Below are 23,524 nucleotides of genomic sequence, written 5' to 3'. Positions count from 1 at the left end.
CTCGCACACAGTTCATAAAATCAATGAACAACTGAAACTTTGGAAAACATTTTAGGAGCAAAAAGAGAACACAGACAAAATCATTTATAAGAAAGTAAATAATATTTGAAGAGTCCCCAGGTTAAAATGAGATATACAGATATTGGCAAAAAACAATCATAAGAAAACTAGAAGGGAGACTGTACCTTCTGTAGAAAGTAACTTTGAAAGCTCATAAAGTTGTTTGTTTTCACAATGTTTGGACAAGTTTTACAACAAAACATCCTAGTGAAGAGTGACTTCATGGCTGGTGGTCCTGTCCATGTGCTCACCATTGAATTTGCAATCTGCAAGTAATTAGAAAATGAAGTAATTTGACCACCATGGAAAACATATTTTTAAATAAATAAAATAGCTTTCTAAAAGTTATCAATACAATCGGATTCATTTTTAACAATTTCAGTTCTTAGAAATTTAATACATTTTAGCTTCTCATGATCATTTCCAAGAAAATGTATATAAATACATTTATATATTTATAAATATATATAAACTCTACCTCCCCTAAAATTCTTATGTACACTTGTAACTGTTTTCAACAAGTTAGTTTCTAAACTGGAGCACTCTTCTTATGTTTTAAGAAAACTTGTTTGCAAAGACTTTATTCTGAGTAAGTTTTGTCCATTTAGGCAGATGCAGTTCTAAAGTTTTAAATTTATCAGATAGAAACATCACCATGGATTTTAAATAAGGCTTTTAAATCTACCCTAATTTAAAAATAAGCAAGTACAGTGCTACCACCTAAGTCTGTAAGAACACTTTACAAAAAAATCCACATCTTGCTATTGATACTTTTAGTGTATATAAAAATCATGTCTGAAAAGAATGAAATTATAATTAACTTCAAATAAGTCTATAATTTTACAGATCTGCTAAGAATTTTGCATGTGAGAATCACGAAGAACTTTATAGGAGCAATGAAATTACATCCTTAGCAGATGATTATCAAAGAAAATCACATTTTCCCTCATATATCTGAGTAGATGTAGGAATCAAACTGCTCACTAGTTACCATTAGAGATAAAACAAATCTAAACCATTATGATCTGTTGAAATGCTGGACAAGTGGATTTAGCAGGGAGGAAGGCAAGAGAGTTACTATATGGGAATGAACCTAGTACCAATATGCTTTTTAAATACCTGGAACCCAGTATTTCTGGCCAAATATTTGTCTGCATTTTCTGGCTTTCATTTGTTCTACCTTCAGGGGTTTTTTTGTATCTAAAGAAAAATATGTAGTTTTCTTAATAAATTAACTTTTCTATTACGTTAAATAATAGAACCTATCATTTTAAATTCCATATCCCTAATATTGATTACTAAGTTCAAACCAACAAGAAATCACCACCACAGTGGGATAATTAAGATGAACTGATTTCATGTACTACAATATAAAATATCACTCAAACCAAGGAATTTCTTACATTCTTTGCTTTAACAATTCTTTGGTCGGCAATCCAGTAAAATGGGAAAATTCTCTTTGGTTTTAAACTCAGTTTAACAACTATAAAATTTTAGTGCATTATTTATTTTCAGGTCAAAACGTGTTTCTTCAAATCAGCCTTGTTAAAAGCATTTGGCAAAAGCTTTCAAGAGACCAACCACCAAGTAAAATTAAAGACTACGGTGAATTTTAATTCACCTTTAGAGATAATTTTGTTTTTTTAAAATACGCATCAGCCATCTTGTTTTCTTTCTACTGTACATAATCTCACCTTTGCAAGGCAGAAGCAAGCTGACATTCTCACGCGGTAGAAACACTGCTCCTGTTCTAATATGTCAGTTAGGGCAAGCCGAGATGCTGGAGTGGGGAACTTTTCCAAGGCCAAAATGGACTCTTGCTGTGCCACAACATCCCTCTCATAGCGGAGCTGATACTGCCACATAAAATCTGCTTGCTCAAATTCTACTTTCCTCAATACCGACATGTCTGGGTCTATCCTTATCCACAGCAAAGGAGAATCAGCACTGAAAGAAAATATAATTTTCTTTTTTATTTATTTTTTCAATTTCATATATTTATAAAAAACAGCATTTATTAACCAGATTCCCTTCTCCATGCAGTTTTACTGCGTTCATGTTTTTAAAGATCACGTTGACAATTTTCTCATTATGTTTAATATGAATTTCAAGTTTCTCACAATGTCCATCTATATGGATCCTTTTTTTTATAAATTTATTTATATATTTGTTTTTTTTTTGGCTGTGTTGGGTCTTCGGTGCTGCACGTGGGCTTTCTCTAGTTGCAGCAAGTGGGGGCTACTCTTCGTTACGGTGTGCAGGCTTCTCTTATCACGGTGGCTTCTCTTGTTGCAGAGCGCGGGCTCTAGGTGCGGGCTTCAATAGTTGTGGCTCGCGGGCTCTAGGCGCGGGCTTCAGTAGTTGTGGCTCGCAGGCTCTAGAGCTCAGGCTCAGTAGTTGTGGCGCACGGGCTTAGTTGCTCCACGGCATGTGGGATCTTCCTAGACCAGGGCTCGAACCCGTGTCCCTGCATTGGCAGGCGGATTCTTAACCACTGCGCTACCAGGGTAGCCCTATATTGATCTTGTTGAAACAAAAAAATCCATCTGAAAATATTGATTTGGGGATTTTGATTAGTGATTGTATGATGTGAAAAGGGGAAATTGGACCAAATTTCTTCATTTTACTTCCTAAAGTCTAATACTTGCCAATGGCTATAAATGCCACTCTTTATGAGACATCAATCTGTAACTAAAATAAACATTTCTTTTTTTTCTTAATTAACTAATTTATTTATTTGGCTGCATCCAGTCTTAGCTGTGGCACACGGGATCTTCGTTGCGGCATGCGGGATCTTTACTTGCGGCATGCAAACTCTTAGTTGCAGCATGCGAACTCTTAGTTGTGGCATGTGGGATCTAGTTCTCTGACCAGGGATCGAACCCAGGCCTCCAGCATTGGAAGTGCAGAGTCTTAGCCACTGGACCACCAGGGAAGTCCCAGATAAACTTATTTCTTATTAATTTATTAAATTAATTTGTTTAGCTGACTTATTTTTTAAAAAATGCTAGACTCATGATCATTTTTATCAGACAAAGTTCTGAAATCATAGTTCAGAGGTATAGCATAAATTTATCCTCATGTACCTCTCAAAGTAACAAGAACAGTTTTAAAAATCTAGTCTAGAGACTTCCCTGGTGGTCCAGTGGTTAAGACTCCACACTTCCACTGCACAGGGCTCGGGTTTGATCCCTGGTTGGGGAACTAAGATTTCTCATGCCGCCTGGGGCGTGGCCAAAAAAGAGAAAAGCAACCAGCCTAAAAATCTAGTCTAACACTCTTATCAAAGAACACCACCTGAAATATAAACTCAATTCAACAAATACTACTGGGTACTTACTACAGGCAAGGACTTAATATGGAAAGATTATATAAACTGTGTAATAAATAGAAGTGATATTTGGTAACCAAGTTAGTAAATAATTACAGATGTTTTATAAAAACTACACAGGCACAATATGGATGGGCGAAATAAACTCTGAGCTACATTATATTTAAAAATAAAATGCCTGTCAATCAATAAATATTACCACAAAATTTTTACAATGATATTTAAATTGTTTTTTGCAAACATAGCAAGTCTCAAAGTGCCCTGGGGCTTTGTCCAAAGACAAAGAAAACCAATAACATCTGAGAACTCACTGGAAATGCAAACTATCACGACCCACTAGTGAAGAGCTGGGTCAGAAACTGAATTTTAAGAAGATTCCCCAAGTGACTTACACGCACTTCAGTTTGAGAAGCAATGCTCTAGAGGCCACGAGGGAAGCAAGAAAACTAATTCAAGGCTACTTCCTCTGAATTTCACCTGGGCCAGGCTAGATTCACTTTTCTCTCTTTGATTAATTATAATTTTATGTTAAAATTTGTTTTCAACATAAGGTTTTTATTGCCTTCTAAAAGTATTAAATGTACTAATTTCAGGACATTTACATACTTTTAGATGTAAATATATTACAAGACAAATGAGAATGCAGAAAATGTTATATCCTTAAACTTAAGTAACTAACTTACTCCATTGCAGAAAGATCCATGTCAACTTCTTCTCCATTCATCAGTGGAATTTTTTTCTTCTTATTCCTACATTTAAGGAAAAGTAAGTCTGAAAATTGTGACATTTCCAATTCTGAAAACAGATAAAGAGCAGCTGAAGTTCAAATTAAGAATTTCACATAGTGTTGAAAGATATCCTAAGGAGGAAGAGATAGAAAATGTAATGGAATTTAAATACCACAAAACCTGTCTATTTTGAAACTGAAGGGAATGAAGTAAATGATATTAAAATGTCTTCCTGATCAAAGTTTAACAAAAATCAGAAATATACAACTAAATGTTAACTTAAAACATATATATATTCCCAAAAACTGGTACCTGGAAGTTTTATACAGAAAGATAAGAGATCTACCAAATAAGGAAATCCTTTATAAAAAACGAAAAAATAACCAGGCCTGAAATGAGACATGAATAATTCTGAACATGTTATGTACATGCAAGGTGCTGTCCTATATGAAATAAAGCAAGTGGTAAACCACAAAACATCTTAACAGTACTAATTAATATGTATAATTAATTAATATGCACAAGATTTAAGATAAGCCAAAACAAAAGCAACTGCTTCCATGCAAATTACTCCTGAATCATAAAATCTACTGGACACTACACTAAATGCATGGTCACATGAGGACAAAATAGGAAAAGAGAGCACAGTCTTTTTATGTTCCTCACACCAAAGGATACATAAATGATGTGCTATTACTACAGAGAAAACAAAACAAAGGAAATATTATGAAAAGGGTAGCAATCAGATGTTCTCAATTTCAAAGGTGCACAGGACAAAAAGAAGAAGAATTTCACTTTGAACTAAGAAAGAATTTTCACAGAGAATGATTACAGAGATTTCAGAATCAAGTTCTCTAAACGCCTTCAAAATCAACTGACATTCTTGTCTGTGTGAGATAACCTAAGTATAGTCATAAGTATAAGACTTCTGTCCCTGAAATTTTGATATTACTACACATTCCTTTCACTATTCAGAGCATATGCTAATAGCTGAATTAAAAAACAAAAAAAGTGGTAAAGAAAAAATATATTAAACAAAAGATGAACCATTGGACATTTTTTAAGTAAACTGGTAACGTGCCTTTGAAAGACATCAAGAATGTTCTTTCAGGGCATGGTGATACAGAGAAAAGGGAGAGTAAAGGAGACGTAGTAAAGAAGATGCAGGGGCTTTTCGTGACATATGTATTCAGCTACTCTCCTTATAGTCAATGATCATTTCCCCAATATTTTCTATAGACATTAATCAAATGAGACTAATAAGAATGAACCTAAGAGATTTGTCTTGAAGTTTTCCTGGCTCCAAAAACTCGAACTTCCATTCCACTTCCCCCTGTCCCTACAAAATAAGGATTCCCAAACCTAAATTTTAAAATTAATTATTTAATTCTAAGGATACAAATGTTGTCAAGAACAGAAAGCAAATAAAGAATGTTTGGGGACTTCCCTGGTGGCACAGCGGTTAAGAATCTGCCTGCCAATGCAGGGGACACGGGTTTAAGCCCTGGTCCGGGAAGATTCCACATGCCACACAGCAACTAAGCCCGTGCACCACAACTATTGAGCCTGTGCTCTAGAGCCCACAGGCCACAACTTCTGAGCCCGTGTGCTACAACTAATGAAGCCTGCACACCTAGAGTCCACGCTCCGCAACAAGAGAAGCCACTGCAATGAGAAGCCCGCGCACAGCAACGAAGACCCAACGCAGCCAAAAATAAATAAATTAAAAAAAAAAAAAAAGAACGTTTGGTAATACTAACTTGAAGTAAAAGGGGGGGGGGAAATACTAGATAACATGTTCTCTACTTAAAAATTAGGTATACATTAGGGTTTTTATTTTGGCATTTTAATCTGTGAGACTGAAGTTTATAGTTATGATCCAATGCCTACCTTCTGCTTTTGGAATGGCAGGGTATATCATGTTTAAGACTGTTTTCTTCAATTTGCAATGTATGATTGAAGGATCCATCTAACTCCTGTACTGTCACTTTAAGTGGTCCCTTTAAAAAGAAACATACTGTTCAAAGATAGTACTAGAAAAAAAACCAATGTGTGTTCTTATGTGTACAGGTATATATATCAAGATATAATATAACACTATACAAGACCTCCATGTGGAGACACAGAAAGGCAGCTGGTACCAGAGCTGGGGATAATTGGGAGAATTTGTTTCCTCCAAGATCTGTATCAGCAACCCTCTTCTCCCTTCCCTGACGGTGTTTTCTCAATTTCATTCTTTGCAAACAAAATCTCACTATGAAACTTCCAACCAGCTCCCCAACCATAAACCCTTCCTTTATTTAAACTGGCGAGAAAGCAGTGCAGGAGGCCATTTTGGAAAAAAACCTTACCACATATTTCTGAGTTCCAGGAGATGTATAATCTTGTTTTATTTCCAATTCCAAGACATTTCGTTTTCTATTAAAGGCAAAACTTCCATAAAATTTTACCACTCCGCTCTGGTCTCTGAAGAATTGTAAAGGAATTTTTGCATACTAAAATAAATACGTACTAAACAAAATAAATTATTCATTAGGGTAGTAATAATTTTCAAATGCATTCCCCCCGGTTCAAAGCTTAAGAGCGTACTCCACTCTAAACCAGGTGGCAAAGTATTCAAAATTCTTGTGAAAAATGTTTCCCCAGATTTAAAAAGAAATTCTGAAACATTAAGAAATTAGTTTTTTTGAAAGAAGCAAAACCACTCTACTGGGTTATTAATATAGTGCCTTGAAATGAAAAAAATGTAACAATTGAAAAGTTCCAAGATAACACTCAAATTGTGCCAACCTCTAACCACATCTAGAAGTCACCAGACCACTGCATCTTACAAGTAATCCTACAGGCCTGTCTGGTGGATTATTTACCTCCCTCACCATCAAACCTATTGCTATACTCACACATTAAAAGGTACTTTAAAATTATGCCAAATTTTACAAATACAGATGTGTATGTATGTGTGTCTCAATACTTAGTAGGCACCTTAGAGAAAATGATTTACAGTTCCTGGTTATTTCTACTATTACTTACCTCCTTTCATCCCGCAAAGCCCTTTTCTTCCTCCTTCCCCTTATACACATAACCTTCCCTCCTTTGCTGAACTGCTATTGAAAAGGATACACCCACTGCTTTATTAAAGGCTGGATGTCTTTGCCAGAGACATTCGAGATGGATTTCAAAAATCCAGATGTGGAAACCAACATCTGACTCCACATATGTGACTGGAACTTCTGAGATGAAGCAGTACTAGCCAAACTTAGCAGTTTATTGAAAACCTGCAAGAATCAAAGTATCATTTAGTTTGTATAAGATAATATACATTCCTTGCAATTCTGTACTATTCCCACTTTGCATTATAACTTTATTACAGACAATTACAAAAGACAATTTCACATTTACTTCATTGATTGTTTTAATTAAAGACTATTAGCAGTGGAAGCATGAAAAGATTTAAACAGCCAGACTATAAAATCATTCTTCCTCTAAATATAATTGAATTTTAATGACATCCTGGCCAGACAATGAATACTGTGTTTTTAAGAGCTATAATACTATACAACACCTATAACATATTGTGCTACGAGCTTTACATAGGAACCATACGTTCTTTAAGAAGTTGAGAACACTCATTTGCATTTATACCACTCTAAGAAGTGAACCGGCTCTTTACAGACCACATCTCATTTAATATTTCTGTTCTTTAAAGGCAAGATAAAGGACAGAAGGATTCAAGAAACTTAACTTTAAGGCAAATTTAAAATGCTTTTTAAAAAAAGATTACTAAAAAGTTATTTTCCACTTACCTCTAAGAATATTATCAATGGAAAAAGAATAGCTGAACATTTATAATACAACTGGCTTTCTATTACCTCAACTAGTACATATCAACTATTTCCGCCAAAACTTGCTTAAGACATATGGCAGAATTTAGCGATAGCAAAAATAACCATCTTTTAGATAAATGTGCTTTTTTCTATTGAAAATATTTGTAAATGGCACTTCATCCTTAATATTCTAAATAATGCCAAACACAAAATCATAGCATAAACAGGTTTTACTTTTAACCTCACATTTTAGTTTTATCTTCATAAAAATCCTGCATTAAGTGGGTCAAGTATTCATACCCACTCTACATCTGAGGAAACACAAACAAAAAGAACAGGTTACTTACTGGGCAAACGGCTAATTGGATGCCCTGACTCCTATTCTACAGAATAGTATTCAGATTATATACATATAGAACAGATCTTTCTTTACAATTGTTAAGTTCTTTAATACTTACTTGTAACATAAATTCCATACTGATCCTGTTTTCAATCAATCTCATTACAAGGTGAGCTTTACACTGAAACATAGTGTAGTATTCCCAGGAAAGCGTATGTGGATGCTTTATGGAAAAGTGTAGATGGGATGCTGGACTAAAAAAATAAACAGATTTAATATAACAAATTTGAATTAAATAAACAATAAATTTCATAGCTACATCAAGACAATAAATCAAAAACCTCATGGGAATACCTTAGCAGTTTCCTTAATATGAGAGCAACGAAGACTAGGAAACATCTAAAAATAACTTAACTAGACATAAAGGAAAATCTGAATGAACAGAAACACATGCCAACCTCCTGGTAGGAAGACACAATAGTGTAAATATTTCAATGCTTTCCAAATTCATCCATACAATCAATGCAATTCCAATCAACAGCCCCAGGTTAAAGCATATACAAAAAATATTCAAGATGGATTATATATATTAAACAAAAACAACTATAAAAGTACTAGAAGAAAATAAAGGAAAAAAATTTCTTTCATAATTTTGGGGTGGGAAAAATCTTCACAAGGAAAAATATAAAATCCAGAGGACATATAGACCAGACTATGTAAAAATTAAAAATTCTGACATGAGATCATCAGTAAATTAAAAGATAGGTACAGTCTGTAGAAAATATTTACAACATACATGAACATTTAAGGTGTTTATACTTTATTATTTCAAATAATGCTACAGTGATTATCTCTTCATACATGTGCAGTATTTCTGTATGGCAAATATCTAGGAGAATAATTTCTATATGATAACATACTCAGAAGTTGAATTGCTGAATCTAAAAATTACCCATTTTAAAATTCTGATCGGTACTAACAAATTACCCTTCAAAATCAGTGTATCAAATTATACTCTCACAATCAACGTGTAAGAATAGTCATTACACTTCCTTAAAAAAGCATGGCATACTGAAATATAAAATTTTGTAATTTGATATTTGAAAAATTACTTTTTTTTTTTTGCAGTACACGGGCCTCTCACTGTTGTGGCCTCTCCCGTTGCGGAGCACAGGCTCCGGACGCGCAGGCTCAGCGGCCATGGCTCAAGGGCCCAGCCGCTCCGCGGCATGTGGGATCTTCCCGGACTGGGGCACGAACCTGTGTCCCCTGCATCAGCAGGCGGACTCTCAACCACTGCACCACCAGGGAAGCCCGAAAAATTACTTTTATACTCCACTATTACTTCTGGGCTTATGGACAGCAATATGAAAAAGGTTAAATAAATTCCAAGGTATAATGGAATACTATATAACATATAAATAGAACAAAGTAAATTCACATACAGTCACACAGAATGCTTGCCAAAATACAGATACGGTTAATTTTTTAAAAAAAGAGAAGTACACAGTAACACGCATGACTAAATTGTATTTTGTAACTGCCATATACACATAAATAAAGACCAGGAAAAAAAAAGAGGTCTGGAATATACCAAATTTATAATCAGGTTATCTCCAAGGAGAGGAAGTGATGGGAGTGAGAAGTGGTAAGAGGGCTAAAAAAGATCTTTTACTTTTTACTCCACATGCTTCTGAACTGTCTTGTTTTGAATCTCTTCAAAGAGCATGCGTTCATGTGTTGCTTTTATACATAAATTTTGAAAATCAAACATACAAAAGGAACTAAATAAATGGACAGAACAAAGGTAAAAGCATTTAGTGTAAATAATTATTTACACACAATGGGAATGCTCTAATTATATGCTGGGAAACTGCCATATAGCAGGCAGTCAAGAGAAGAAAGTGAAAGGAACTAACATTTTAATGAGTGCATACTATGTATAAAGCTTTACCTCAAGTAATCCTGGCAACCAACATGGTTAAGATGGATAATCGTTGTTTTACACGTTAAAACGCACACACTCACAAAGGTTATACAATTTTCTAGGCTCACAAAAATCAGTAACTACAAAAATCCAAGTCTGTCTAACTCCAAATTCCTATGCCTTGCCACTGACCTAATCTTGTCTCAGTGACCGTACTTCCACCAAAGAAAAGACTACTGATTATACAACTTGCAGTTTCTTAACCTTTGTTGTACTTTTAGACACTTGGGTAGTCTGGTTAATCCTACGGACCACAGAAAAAACTGCTTTTAAATGTGCACAATAAAACACACAGGTTTACAAAGGAAACCAATTATAATGAAATACAGTTATCAAAATATTTTTTAAAACTATGACATTACCAACATATGTGCTAGTTTATTAATGCATTAAATAACAAGACCTAGCAGTGGTCTACTGTACTAATTTTAAGGTAATGAGTGCAAAGAATATTTCAAGATACTTGCTAACAATTAAAATGTGACAAGAAAACATCCACGATTTCTACTGTTGACAAAGTCACAGCACTGTCTGTTACCTACAGTCATAATTAAAAGAAATATAAAATTTCAGTTAATGGTGAGTAAAAAATACAGAAAAACTTTCTCATCCAATTCAATCCATATTCCCTTAGGGAATTAATGGACCCTAGAACAAATAAGAATCCCTGCTAGTACCATTATGTTGTTATAAGTGGTTGTCTCAGTGACTTGCTAAAAAATAGAAAGGGAAAGAAAAGAAGGAAAGTGAGAAAAAGGGAAATAAAAGGAAAGGGGGGGGGGCTTCCCTGGTGGCGCAGTGGTTGAGTCCGCCTGCCGATGCAGGGGACATGGGTTCGTGCCCCGGTCCGGGAAGATCCCACATGCCGCGGAGTGGCTGGGCCCGTGAGCCATGGCCGCTGAGCCTGCGCGTCCGGAGCCTGTGCTCCGCAACGGGAGAGGCCACAACAGTAAGAGGCCCGTGTACCGCCAAAAAAAAAAAAAAAAAGAAAAGGAAAGAGTAAATAAGTGTCTAGGTAGCTGACCATTCAGATAAACAGGTATAGGTAGGATGTGTTGATGCTGAAATCATCTACTTAGCCTTTTCTATTATTTTTAAACATTTATGAGAATAGTACAATATATTAGCATTAGGAAATTAACATGAAAAAAGAAAAAAGCTTTATTATTTTTAGTCTTTTTTTAATGCTTAAATCCATTTACAGTCATCACATGCAATAGTAATGAAAGGAGTAATTAGAATACTACCGATGTCTATGGGCTCAGTATTATTACAGACCATTATTAACACTTCTTTGGCCTGTGTGGGCCTCGATACACATACAAGTGATCCTAAAAGATTAATCCCATAAAACAAGGTTTGTAGTATCTCTGAACAATAAACATACTTATCCTTCTCTTTTCCTCCACCAAATATGGGATGTAATAAAACTCCACCAGTTTTTAGTTCATATGCCACTATTTTGTCCAGCTCCTTAAAAAGACATAAAAATAGGGGTCAGTGAAAATTATTTTACATATCAAATTTTAGAATTCAACTGTGGTTTCCAATTTCCTGGAATCAGAATGTAAATTTCTGAAAATAAATGAAATGTATTTGAAGGGTAGTTTATGTTATAAACAAAGCAGACTACACAACTGGCCGAATGATAGAGCCAAAAAACCTTCTCTACTTTGTGACTTTAGGGCTGGCCAGTAGCCTGGCAAGTTTTCCTAATGGCTCTCCCCAGCCTCTCTGACCTGTTCTCCAAGTTTATTTCTTCCTTCTCTGTATTTTGCTTCTGGTGGAGGATTTAAGCAAGTAAAAACAAATAGGGATAAAATTATGACAGGATCTATAATTTTAAAACTTCTCTAGTTTTCTTTAATATGACAGATCAAAATGAAAAAATAAAAGTTTAAGTGGAAAAAGACAACACAACTGTGCTGGAAATTCATGACTAGTTTAGGTAACATACAAGCAGTACAGAGAAGTGGGAAAAATCATAATGAAGTGGTTAAAAGCCGGGTTTGAATCCTGGCTCTACTACTTACTAGCTGTGTAACTTTAGCCAAATAACCTAACCTCTCTGTGCCTCAGTTTCCTTATCTGTAAAATGCAAATAATAAGAGTAGTTAGGAGGATTAAGATAGTTACTATTTATAAAATGTTTGTAACAGTGCCTGAAACACTTTAAGTTTTTGAAATTAAAAATGGACTCTTCAGTTCTAGATGTATGAATCTTTCATAGTTCTCAATATTTGAAATATTTTGCAATTACTTTTTGGCTTACTTAAGTTTAGGTTTAGATGGTGAAGGTATATAAAATGAGAAAAGGAGGATAGAGGGGGTCTATTTAATGAGGCTATTAAAGGCTGAAATTTTTCCCCCTGAGAGGTGAGAAGACAAACATGATATGATTAAAATGTATATGAACAGAATGGGCTAGGCAAAATACAACTGACTTTCTCTTTTTGGCCAAATCTTTAAATAATGGGAAAAGATGTGAAAATGACAGAGAACATAAATACACTGAAGGACTAGCCAACATACAATAAGTACTTATTATGACGTAGGCACTATGCACATTACACGTATAACGTCTCACAATCCCTGTCCATACTAGTAGTAGCAGTAGATACTACTAGTAGTAGTAGATACTACTACTACTTTACTCTCCTTATACAAAAGACGCTTGGAAAGATTAAGCAAAATCATAAATAAAGCTTGTGAATGTCTGAAGCAAAATGAAAAGCAAACTGACTCCAGAATCTAGGTTCTCAGGCTAAACAAATTTAGAAAGCACAAAATTACATTAAAAATGACTACTATGAGGAGCTGGAATATATCTAACAACTAACTTGATGTTTAAGGAGCTTAAATATTCTCGTCCTTAGCAAAAAAGTCTTTGGAGGCCAACACTGACAATGGAAAGCAGATAAAATAGACGATTAGTCTTTCTCTGTAAAATGCTTCTCATTTTGCTGGAAAAACTCAAGGACTTTCAAATGACAGTAAGTATTTTATAGTTACTAAAAAATAAAGGACACACGACTTGAAAATCTGGAGAACACTAACATGTCTTATTGACTTCTAAGTGGAAAATGGATCTAGTTGCTTTTACCTCTTTAATCCAATGGCGATATTCATTAACACCAAAAGTTTTTTTCATCCAGAGACCATAAATATAGCCTGAAATTCCCTTCAATACCCATTCATCAGACCTAAACAAAAAGTCAAATAATAATACATTATTTTATATATTTTTAATATAAATGAAATATAATAAATTTTATTATTTTAATAATAAAAATTCTTCAGATATTTTTGGCCAAAGGCCAAAGAGGGTAACAGAACAAGCATTAGCATGTACTTCTCTGCCTTCTTAAAGAAAATGAAAGTTATCAAACCATTTGGTTTTCCCACTTCCTCTGACTGAATTCTGCCTATCCATTCATTGTACCTTCTTCACATCTGGCATCAACTTAATTATAAGACCACTTTATACTCTTGGTTCAAGGTACCTATGTTTGTGCTTTGCTCTGGCAGTGCTGCTTCCCTTATACCCAAGTCTGCCCATACTGTCTGCCTCTAAGGAAAGAGGTGCCCATAGCCAGGACCATACTGCTCAATTCTTTCTCTCTTTTTTTTGATTGATTGATTTGATTGATTGATTTATGGCTGCGTTGGGTCTTCGTTGCTGTGCGCGGGCTTTCTCTAGTTGCAGCAACCGAGGGCTACTCTTCATTGCGGTGCCTGGGCTTCTCACTGTGGTGGCTTCTCTTGCTGCAGAGCACGGGCTCTAGGCACGCAGGCTTCAGCAGTTGTGGCTTGAGGGCTCTAGAGCGCAGGCTCAGAAGTTGTCGCGCACAGGCTCAGCTTCTCTGCGGCATGTGGGATCTTCCCGGAACAGGGCTCAAACCCGGGTCCCCTGCATTGGCAGGCGGATCCTTAACCACTGTGCCACCAGGGAAGCCCCAATACTGCTCAATTCTTAAAAGTCCACATTCTTTTATTACCAATCCCATGCATAATTATCAGTGAGATTCTAAGACCTCAAGTTTAATTACTTATTTTTTAGTTTCTTAAGTGGAAAGGCAATGACACCTTTCATTCATTTATTCTTACGTTTATCCATTCATTCATTCGTTCATTAAAACATTTTGTCTATCATGTTCCAGATACTATCCTTTAATGAAACTATGTCTTAGGAAAATTACAAATCAAGAGGCCTTACCCTCCACCCTTTCCCCTCCAGAAAGAAAGAAAAAGACACCAAGACTTACATACTATATATTATAATCGTAAGTTATAGTCTTAAGGGAATTTTGTCTATTTCTTCAAATTCACCTCAAGTTTAAAAAAGAAAATAAAGTGTTGTATTTCTCACATCTTTCAAGTAAATTAGTACAAATCTAGGAACTAACAGGAAAATCCCTACAGCATCATCACTATTGTAGAGGACCATTATTTTACCTTAAGTATTACCAATTGCACTGAATACTGACATCAGAATTCTAACTATAGTTCTCTGTACACTGAAGTCCTTGTATCTACAGTATTTATTTAGTTCTTTAAGAAACTGATGTTATCAAAATTCTTACCTTATTCTTATTGCATATTACAAAATTAACTCTATTGATATACTGAGGACACGGCCAAAAATTTAGGATGAAATTTATACTGATTACTTTTCTTTAAATATATATAATAGTGTCTGTTAATTATCTGCAGTTAGGACAAAGTTCAACTTACACTGCAGGAAAAGAAAATAAAAATAAACTTTCCTGACTCTTCTCAGTAGTTGTAAACTTTGAAATTACTCACCAAGACATTCTGGATATGAAACATCCAAAAAACTGCTGGGCCAAGGACTGGGCTAAACACCTTCTAGTCAAAGGTGTCTCATCTATAATCATGGCACTGTGTAACAGATTTGTGCTGGAATTTAAAAGAAGAGACAGCTCATTATAACCAAGAATAAATAATTATTCAATCAAAATAAAATAATCACACTTTTAAAATAACAGAATTCAATTAACACATAAAAGAGAAAAACCAGAATACTGTCCCCAACAGCTTTTACAATTTTAGTTGAAATTCATAATCTTAATAACTTTTGTTTAAAGCAAGGACTGTAATGTTTCCCACTTATTTCCATGAAAAATATAAATACCCTTTTAGGAGGGTAGGGGGTTGTAGCATCAATCAGAAACTGATATGTTAAGCAGAGACTAATCTTTTTATGAAGGGTTCTTCTAATTTCAAAAATCTTTTCCTAATAATACTTTAATGTTTTGTGCTATATTATTTACTTTCAAATGCACTGACCCATCAGATTGTCTAAACAACTCGGAAGAAGGCAAGAACACTATTACTATGTCCATTTTACAGAAGAGAAAATAGACCCCCCCCAAAAAAATGACTGACCCTGAGACATACAACTTCTAAATTTGGCACTTTTCAAGGAATGAAAGAAGGGAGGGAGGTAAAGAGGGTAAAAGAAAAAAGAAATAAAACTTTCTTTTTTTTTTTTGCATACAAATTTCTGATGATATCAATAAATTTTTAAATAGTGCTAGGACAAAAACCTCACTAGATACCCATATAGTAACTTGCATCATTTTTGTTTTTAATGCATAAGCCAAAAAGAGACTAAAACACATATGTAAAAATTAGTATCAGTTAATTCTGGATAAAGATACTATGAATCTTTTGGGTTATTTTGAAATGTTCCTCTTTATGCTTTTCTACATTTTTCAATTTTGAAAACACTGGATTTTCTACAAAGCCAACCATAACTAAATTGAAGGGAAAAGGTTCAAACTGCATCTTAAAATTGATCACAGGGGCTTCCCTGGTGGTGCAGTGGTTAAGGATCTGCCTGCCAATGCAGGGGACCCGGGTTCAAGCCCTGGTCTGGGAAGATCCTACATGTCGCGGAGCAACTAAGCCCGTGTGCCACAACTACTGAGCCTACGCTCTAGAGCCCGCGAGCCACAACTACTGAAGCCCGTGCACCTAGAGCCCATGCTCTGCAACAAGAGAAGCCACCACAATGAGAAGCCTGCACACCACAACGAAGAGTAGCCTCCGCTCCCACAACTAGAGAAAGCCCGCGCACAGCAACAAAGACCCAACGCAGCCAAAAATAAATAAATTAAATAAATAAATAATTTTAAAAATTGATCACAAAATAAATAACCTATCTTCACATCATTAACCTAATTTAGGCCTTTTGAATTTGGATACAAACCTAAAAATGCTCATGGAAGCATAAGCAGCCACTTCAACATAAGCCTCATCGATGAATACAGTCTTAAAACAAGAATATGGGTATCGACATGTAAGAATTTCTTCATAAAATTCAAAAACTTCATGAAGATACGACGTGGTATGTTTAAGCAATGGAAGAAGCTGAGGTAAACAAAAATGAGTAACCTAAAAATAAAAAGCAGGGAACAAGATCATTAAATAAAAGAGTTAACTGAAATCTTAAATTTCCTAAATATCTCAGTTATAAATGAAGCTGCATATAAATCCCTCCCCCCCACCTTTTTTTTTTTTTAACAAATCCATGGCACTGAGAGAAAATACTAGTATGAAATTAGTGACTATTTACTATGCTTACAAAATATTCATTACACTTAAGACTTAAATTCATGATGGATTATAAGTCTGAAATGCTTAGACCCAATGAAAATAATAACTTTGGTTCCAAATTAAAGTTTCTTTTGCATATGCATACAAAACAATCTAAATTTCCAAGGTTTATTGTAAACCTGCCTTTGATTCATAAATATCTAACCTAGTGAATACTGCACATCATAGTACTATCTTAAATAATTAACAGTTATTATACTATCTTCAGTACATATAAAAAACAATATGAAAACTGCAGGGAAGCTTACTGGTAGTGAGGAGATAAGAAATATCAGCAACAGAAATAATTACATCTTACATTACATCCCACTTTGGACACAGACACTCAAATATCACATACTGCCTCACTGTCTCTTATTATGATTCTGTGCCAAATGAACAACATCAATAATGACATATCACTCTGACTAGAATGACTCAGCAAGGTTTCATGAAGACTACATTTGTGCTAATCTTTATGAATTGAACAAAAGTTTCATAGGTAAGGAGAGGAGGAAAAGAGGACATCCCAAACAGTCAAAGACGGGAAAAAATATGGTCTGGTCAGAAAAAAATCTAAGTAAACTATATTGAATATAACAACCATAAATAGAAAAGTAATGAGGAAAAAGCTAGAAAGGAATATTAGGGTCAAATTCTAGAAGCTCTTGAAAGCCATGCTAAAGAAATTTGATTACTGCAGGATATGGAGGCAAGGAAAGTTTTTAATATACAATAAAAAAACTATCCTTCTGACAACATTATAAAAGAACAGATCAGAGACTACCATAAGTGAACGGTGAGCATTTATTTAACATTAGTGGTCAGGGCCCAAACTGCATGTCATTATATATTTCAGATAAAGAAACCTTTTCTCTCTAGTGATAGTTCTAACAGTTGAAAGAACAATTAAGAAAAACTTAGTATTTAATTAATATTCTTCTGATTAGGCATGAAAGAGTGGGAGGGAAAGAAGCAAGAAGCTATGATTTACCTCATGCATATATGGATCTACAAGTATTTCAAAAGGTCCAATGGCCAAGGAGATATTCGACGCAGCTGTTGGAATGGTAAGCATGTAATGGAAGGTTTTCTTCCTCATATCATGGGTATACACTGTCTCCACCAAATCTCCATTGGAAACAGCCACCATTGCAGCATCCACTGTAAATTCTAATTTCCATGTACATAATTCAGAGTATGAATCAACACATGGGAACCAAAATCTAGAAAAAAGATCAACAGTGCAGAAAACATGTTGAAAGTATAACCTACATTGTTTCTGCCACATATAAGTTATTTTAACATTTACAGAACATGCACAAGAAGAAATTTTAGCTATCTGCCCACTGATGTTTTTTACTGAGCAACCTGAAAGAATGTGATTAAAGATAAAGTTCTGTCTCCAAATATTATTGGCAATATTAATAAAATATATCATGTAGTACCCTCCAGTTTAAACCCTGAAAAGAGGTAAGCAATTCTTAGTTTCCAATTTTTTAATTAAAAATAATTTTTACTTGTATATTCATAGTCAGTTTTTACGTAGCATTCATTTTTGGAAACTAAAAATGCTTACAAAAAAGTTTTTAAAAGTACAATATTCAGAATCTATTCCATAATGTCAGGAAACTGCTTTTCTGGAGTATGTGATGCATTGCATAAATTCAAACAATGCTGGTAAAGCCAGACATAAAATTTCTATTCAATGTTCTATTCAGATCAGGTTTTACTATGTGCCAGGGTCTGTATTTGTTACTGAAACACAGAGAAACATAAGACATCATCCCTGGCTTGGAGTAGTTAATAATCTGAGGAGACTACACATAACATAATATTTCAATAACATGGTTAACTGCAGAGCTATGAGAATGAACTACAATTACATGCAACAATAAAGGTACATCTCACTACCACAATGTTACACAAGAAAGGCAGATATAAAGAGCATAAGGCATATGCTTCCATTTAATAAAGTTCAAAGATAGGTGTAATCAATCTACAGTATTTTAGATATCAGGATGGTGGTTGCCCTAGGGCAGGAGGCTATCAGGTGGGCAAGAGTGAATGGAGGTGGGTAGAAGGGGTACTCTGCGATGCTGGTAATGTTAATGTTCTTTTTCTTGATGTGAGTGTGAATTACACGAGTTTGTTCACTTGTGAAAATGTATTGAGCTTTCTATTTACAATTCGTGTAATTTTCTGTATGTTTTACTTCAATACGAAAGTTTAAAAAATGAAAGAATTGAGACAACTTTAGAACAGTAGACTTGAAAAGGAAAGGAGGGAAGACAGGATTGAAGAGGAACAAGATTCAGAAGAGGTTCAAGTAGTTGGGGATCAAGCTCATACTTCTCATTTTACACTAAATACATGTATTGCATATTCATAGAAAAAAATGCAATTGAAAAAATGAAATCAACTGAAATACGTAAGAATTAGTAATCTACCTTGTGGAATTTTGATACCCACAAGAGAAAACATGAGCACCTCTCTCTGCCATACTTCCCTCTACACTGGGTACCACAAAATGAAGACCTCCTTTTGGCTGATCCAAAGAAAAATTGATGTGTATCTTTAGCACCTTTAATTCTGCAACAAATAAATACATACATACATTGATATATAAAAATATAATTAGGTAACAGTGGTCGATATAATAAGGGCAAAGACTTGCACTGAACATAAAGTGGGAATCAAAGGCTGAGCTTTACATAAAAGATCACACTACTTAACCTAGTTTAGGCTTTTACCATCTCTTTGCCTATAAGGAACTCAACAGTCTGCTTCCACTGGTGTTCTTACCTCCACTCAATTCTAGTCACTGCTACTTGTGTTCTCCCAAAATACTGGTCAGACCACATCCCCCTCTCAACATTTCTGACAATGCTATACTGCCTAAAGAAAAGAGTTTAAAACTACCACATAGCTAAGGCCTTCCAGATCCAATTCAAAACTTACTTTTCAAGTTTGTTCTCTTAGTACATTCTAGCACAGATTGTTAACCCTACTTGTGACTTTAAGGAGTACGGAGTGGGGTAGGAGGGAAGGACTATCCGAAAATTTACATCATGCAGCATTATTTACTATGTTTGATTTCTAAGTAATAAATACGTGTTGCTTCCGTAAGATTAAAGAAAGATGTTCCTTTTAATTTCCCTCAAAACATTAAACCATATGGATTTTCTCCAACCCGTGAACATGTAGCGATGACCTTCCACGCCTGCACCCTAAACTAGGCAACCCCCCTGCAAGGTAAACCCCTCCCCCCACCATATACACATACAAACTATCCAAAAAGAGCAAAAACAAAACAAAGTCTTTTACCTCCTTATCTTGATTAATTTTATAAAGCAAAATAAAGGTAGGCAGAAGGTTATGTATGATAATTATAATGGCTGTAACTTTATACAAGGAAATAAAGAAGATTCAGAAATAATAAGACAAAGTAAAAGTATGCAGAGTGGGTGTTAGCAGCCCTACATTCTAGCCTTGGCTCTACTACTAATTAGTGACATCCAGCAGGTCACTTACTCTCTTTAAACCTCAGATTAATCTTCCATAAAAGGAAAGAATTGAATCAGATGACTTTTTAGGATCCTTCCTTTTATAAAATGCTGTAATTCTAAACTGAGTTAATACTGTGTGGGTTCTCAAATCTTGACAAATTGTTCCAACCATCTAATTTTTGTTTTATAACTTTCGCCTTAAAAGCAACAGTGAAATGAGTTGCTTTTTGTCATAGCCCTTGATTGCTATTTTCCTGTTAGCCAATTATCTTTAAGGAAAAAAAGAGCTTCCAACTCCTGTGTATTTCAACTGATTAATTTATAATTTAGGTACCATTAATTTTCATGAAAAGTTTCTAGTCACTGAATCCAACATGATTTTACTGTATACTCAACATGTTCTTGGTATTTTACCATCAACGTGCTTCCATAATTCTGATGGAACCTTAATGCAAAGTTCTCCATTTCCTGCATCAGGATCCACAGCACTAACCGCAGCTGCGTAAGCATTGGAAAAATAATTGAGATTTCTCCTGGGGGAAAAAAAAAGAGAAAGCCAGCTTTAACAATAAGCCATATATTTCACCAAGCATTTTCTTAAATACTTGGCACCATTTGTCTGTAACCATTATATCATCTTACATAACTCATAGGAATGCTCTTTAGCCAAGTAACTGTTGCTCTATTTCCCAAGACTAAAACTATTAAATTATAAATGCGGGCTTCCCTGGTGGCGCAGTGGTTGAGAGTCCACCTGCCAATGCAGGGGACACGGGTTCGTGCCCCGGTCCGGGAAGATCCCACATGCCGCGGAGCGGCTGGGCCCATGAGCCATGGCCGCTGAGCCTGCACGCCCAGAGCCTGTGCTCCGCAACGGGAGAGACCACAACAGTGAGATGCCCACATACTGCAAAAAAAGAAAAGAAAAACAAAAAAAAAACTATAAATGCAATGGCATATATAGTCTACTCGCCAATGCTATGTGATCATTATGACTATCACATCCTTCATTAATTTTAGAATGCCAAAGCCACTACACTTTCCTAATACAAATGTAAAGAATATACGTAGAATTGAAAAAATAATTATTCTTTATCAATCTGGCAAAAATTTGAATGGATTCAACAAGCTTTATAATCTGATAGAAATTAAGGTGTTTAAAACAAATCAGAATGGGAATTAATTCCTCAAAATTTAATACTGCTCCCCTCCACTCCCCAGTACATGACAATGTAACCTTAATGAAGGAGAGGAACTTTCGGATGGTTCACTGTTATATCCCCTAAATGCCAGGGGACACTCAAAAAATATTTGTTCAATAGGTACTTGGCCTTATTTCCTACTGAATGAAAACAATACACAGAAGCCTTATGAAAATATGAAAATACTGTTCTCATATGATTTTCTAATTTTATTCCATAAAAATAACTCATATATATATATATGTATATACATACATACACATATCGCATTTCCTCACTGAAATCAGTTAAAGTAATATGGAAGAAGTGGAAGACAGAAAAAAGACAAGGAATGGCAAGAGCGAGAAAACAAGATTAGACACAATACTGTGAGCCATATTCTTGCTGTGCACCTTTATGTCTATCATCTTGCCATTAGATAACTCCATAAAGTCAAGTCAGTGATATTTCACTAGCTTAATAAATTTTTAACCTAGTTAAAAGACAAGTTTCATATACTCTACAGAGTAATTATAGGGAAAATAAAAGAGGAAAAGCCATGAAAGAAAACATTAAACTTACACACTGTCAATATGATGGAGGCCATTCCTCCCCCATCTCCAACTCTCTCCTAACTAGTAAGGATGTAATATTAACTATGACTTTTAACAACTACAAAACACAAGGTTCTAAAAGTAGTTAAGCAGACTTCTCAATAATTTTAACACTTTCTTTCTCTTAGGTAAATATGTAAAATAAAGGTATTAAAAACTCCAGGACCACAATAAAAAAACAAATGACTGTTTTTTCACATACCATCTTTTTTTTTTTTAATTATCATACAGTAAAAGTAACTTTTTTCCTTTGGTATATAATTCTATAAATTTTAACATGTGCAACCATCACCACAATCAGGATATAGAACAGTTCTGCCATCCACAAAGCCCCTTGTGCAATGCCCTGTGTCAAATAAATGGAATCATACAGAATGCAACCTTTTGAGGCTGGCTTATCTCACTCAGTATGTCTTTGAAATTCATCTAAGGTGTTACATGTATCTATTGTTTGTCCCTTTTTATAATGAATAGTATTACATTGAATAGACTGTACCACAGATTGTTTATTCGTTCGTCCACTGAAAGACATCTGGGTTGCTTCCAGCTTTTGGCTATCAGGAATAAAGCTGCTACAAATAACTGTGTAACAGTTTTTATGTGAATTTAATGTTCATTTCTGTAGTACAAACACCCAAGAGTGGGACTGCTGAGTCATATGGTAAACATAAGTTTAGCTTTATAAGAATCTGCTAAACTGTTTTCCAGAATAGCTATACCATTCTGCATTCTCATCAGCAATATATGAACATGCCAGTTGCTCTGCATCCTTACCAGTACTTAGTTAACATACTATCTAATTTTAAAAACTACTTTGTACATTTACAGGTTGCAATTTCTTTTCAGTAAGGTTTCAAAAACATGAAATCTGAAAGGTAGCTGAAGAACTTGTAATATCCCCCAGTTATCTGTGAAATTCAAAAATAAAAAAATCTTTGTTACACAAAAGGCCAAATTTAAACATTACATATTAAACCACTCATTTTTTTTTAATGGAAAATTATTCTCAATCTCCTTATTTCCTGAGAAAAGGTAAAGTGGTCCAAATAAAATGGTGAGTCATTATAAATGGAATCTATTGGAAAGTCAGTTATGAGGAACAATCTTCTCATGGCTTGGATTTCAGTGTTTCCTTTCATAATATGAATCAAAAATGTTTCCTTTCATAATAACCTAATAAAAGCCAAAAATTACAAGACAAGATTATAAATGTTTTCAATTTTCAGAATAATAATGATTGCAAAATATTAATATGCCCCTGCCCTATAACCACCACCCATTCTTCCTTAAGGAAACAAAGCTTAAAGATGAGTAATGTTGTAGGGGATA

The 23,524-nt window shown here is 34.7% G+C and overlaps 1 protein-coding gene across 3 annotated transcripts in view; it reads right to left on the bottom strand.

Annotated features, from left to right (window-relative positions):
• Window positions 1-23,524, bottom strand: part of TAF2 (TATA-box binding protein associated factor 2) — an 81,811-nt gene that overhangs the window by 43,660 nt on the left and 14,627 nt on the right. For 2 of the 3 annotated variants that reach the window (XM_082675057.1, XM_082675059.1), the window contains 14 exons: window positions 20,815-20,933; window positions 19,342-19,483; window positions 17,886-18,117; window positions 16,506-16,690; window positions 15,077-15,190; window positions 13,374-13,473; window positions 11,658-11,743; window positions 8,402-8,537; window positions 7,240-7,394; window positions 6,471-6,585; window positions 6,010-6,119; window positions 4,075-4,140; window positions 1,755-2,007; window positions 186-326 (listed from right to left, as the gene is read on the bottom strand). In XM_082675057.1, the coding sequence (XP_082531183.1) occupies window positions 186-326; window positions 1,755-2,007; window positions 4,075-4,140; window positions 6,010-6,119; window positions 6,471-6,585; window positions 7,240-7,394; window positions 8,402-8,537; window positions 11,658-11,743; window positions 13,374-13,473; window positions 15,077-15,190; window positions 16,506-16,690; window positions 17,886-18,117; window positions 19,342-19,483; window positions 20,815-20,933 (1,954 nt within the window). Of the gene's footprint in view, window positions 1-185; window positions 327-1,754; window positions 2,008-4,074; window positions 4,141-6,009; window positions 6,120-6,470; window positions 6,586-7,239; window positions 7,395-8,401; window positions 8,538-11,657; window positions 11,744-13,373; window positions 13,474-15,076; window positions 15,191-16,505; window positions 16,691-17,885; window positions 18,118-19,341; window positions 19,484-20,814; window positions 20,934-23,524 lie in introns of those variants that run through there. The other variant, XM_082675058.1, reaches the window with a different exon arrangement.

This window comes from Grampus griseus, assembly GCF_964374135.1.
Source record: "Grampus griseus genome assembly, chromosome: 17".
NCBI classification, from domain to species: Eukaryota; Metazoa; Chordata; class Mammalia; order Artiodactyla; family Delphinidae; genus Grampus; species Grampus griseus.
The sequence above is the reverse complement of the archived record's forward strand: the minus strand, read 5'-3'. Positions and strand labels throughout refer to the sequence as shown.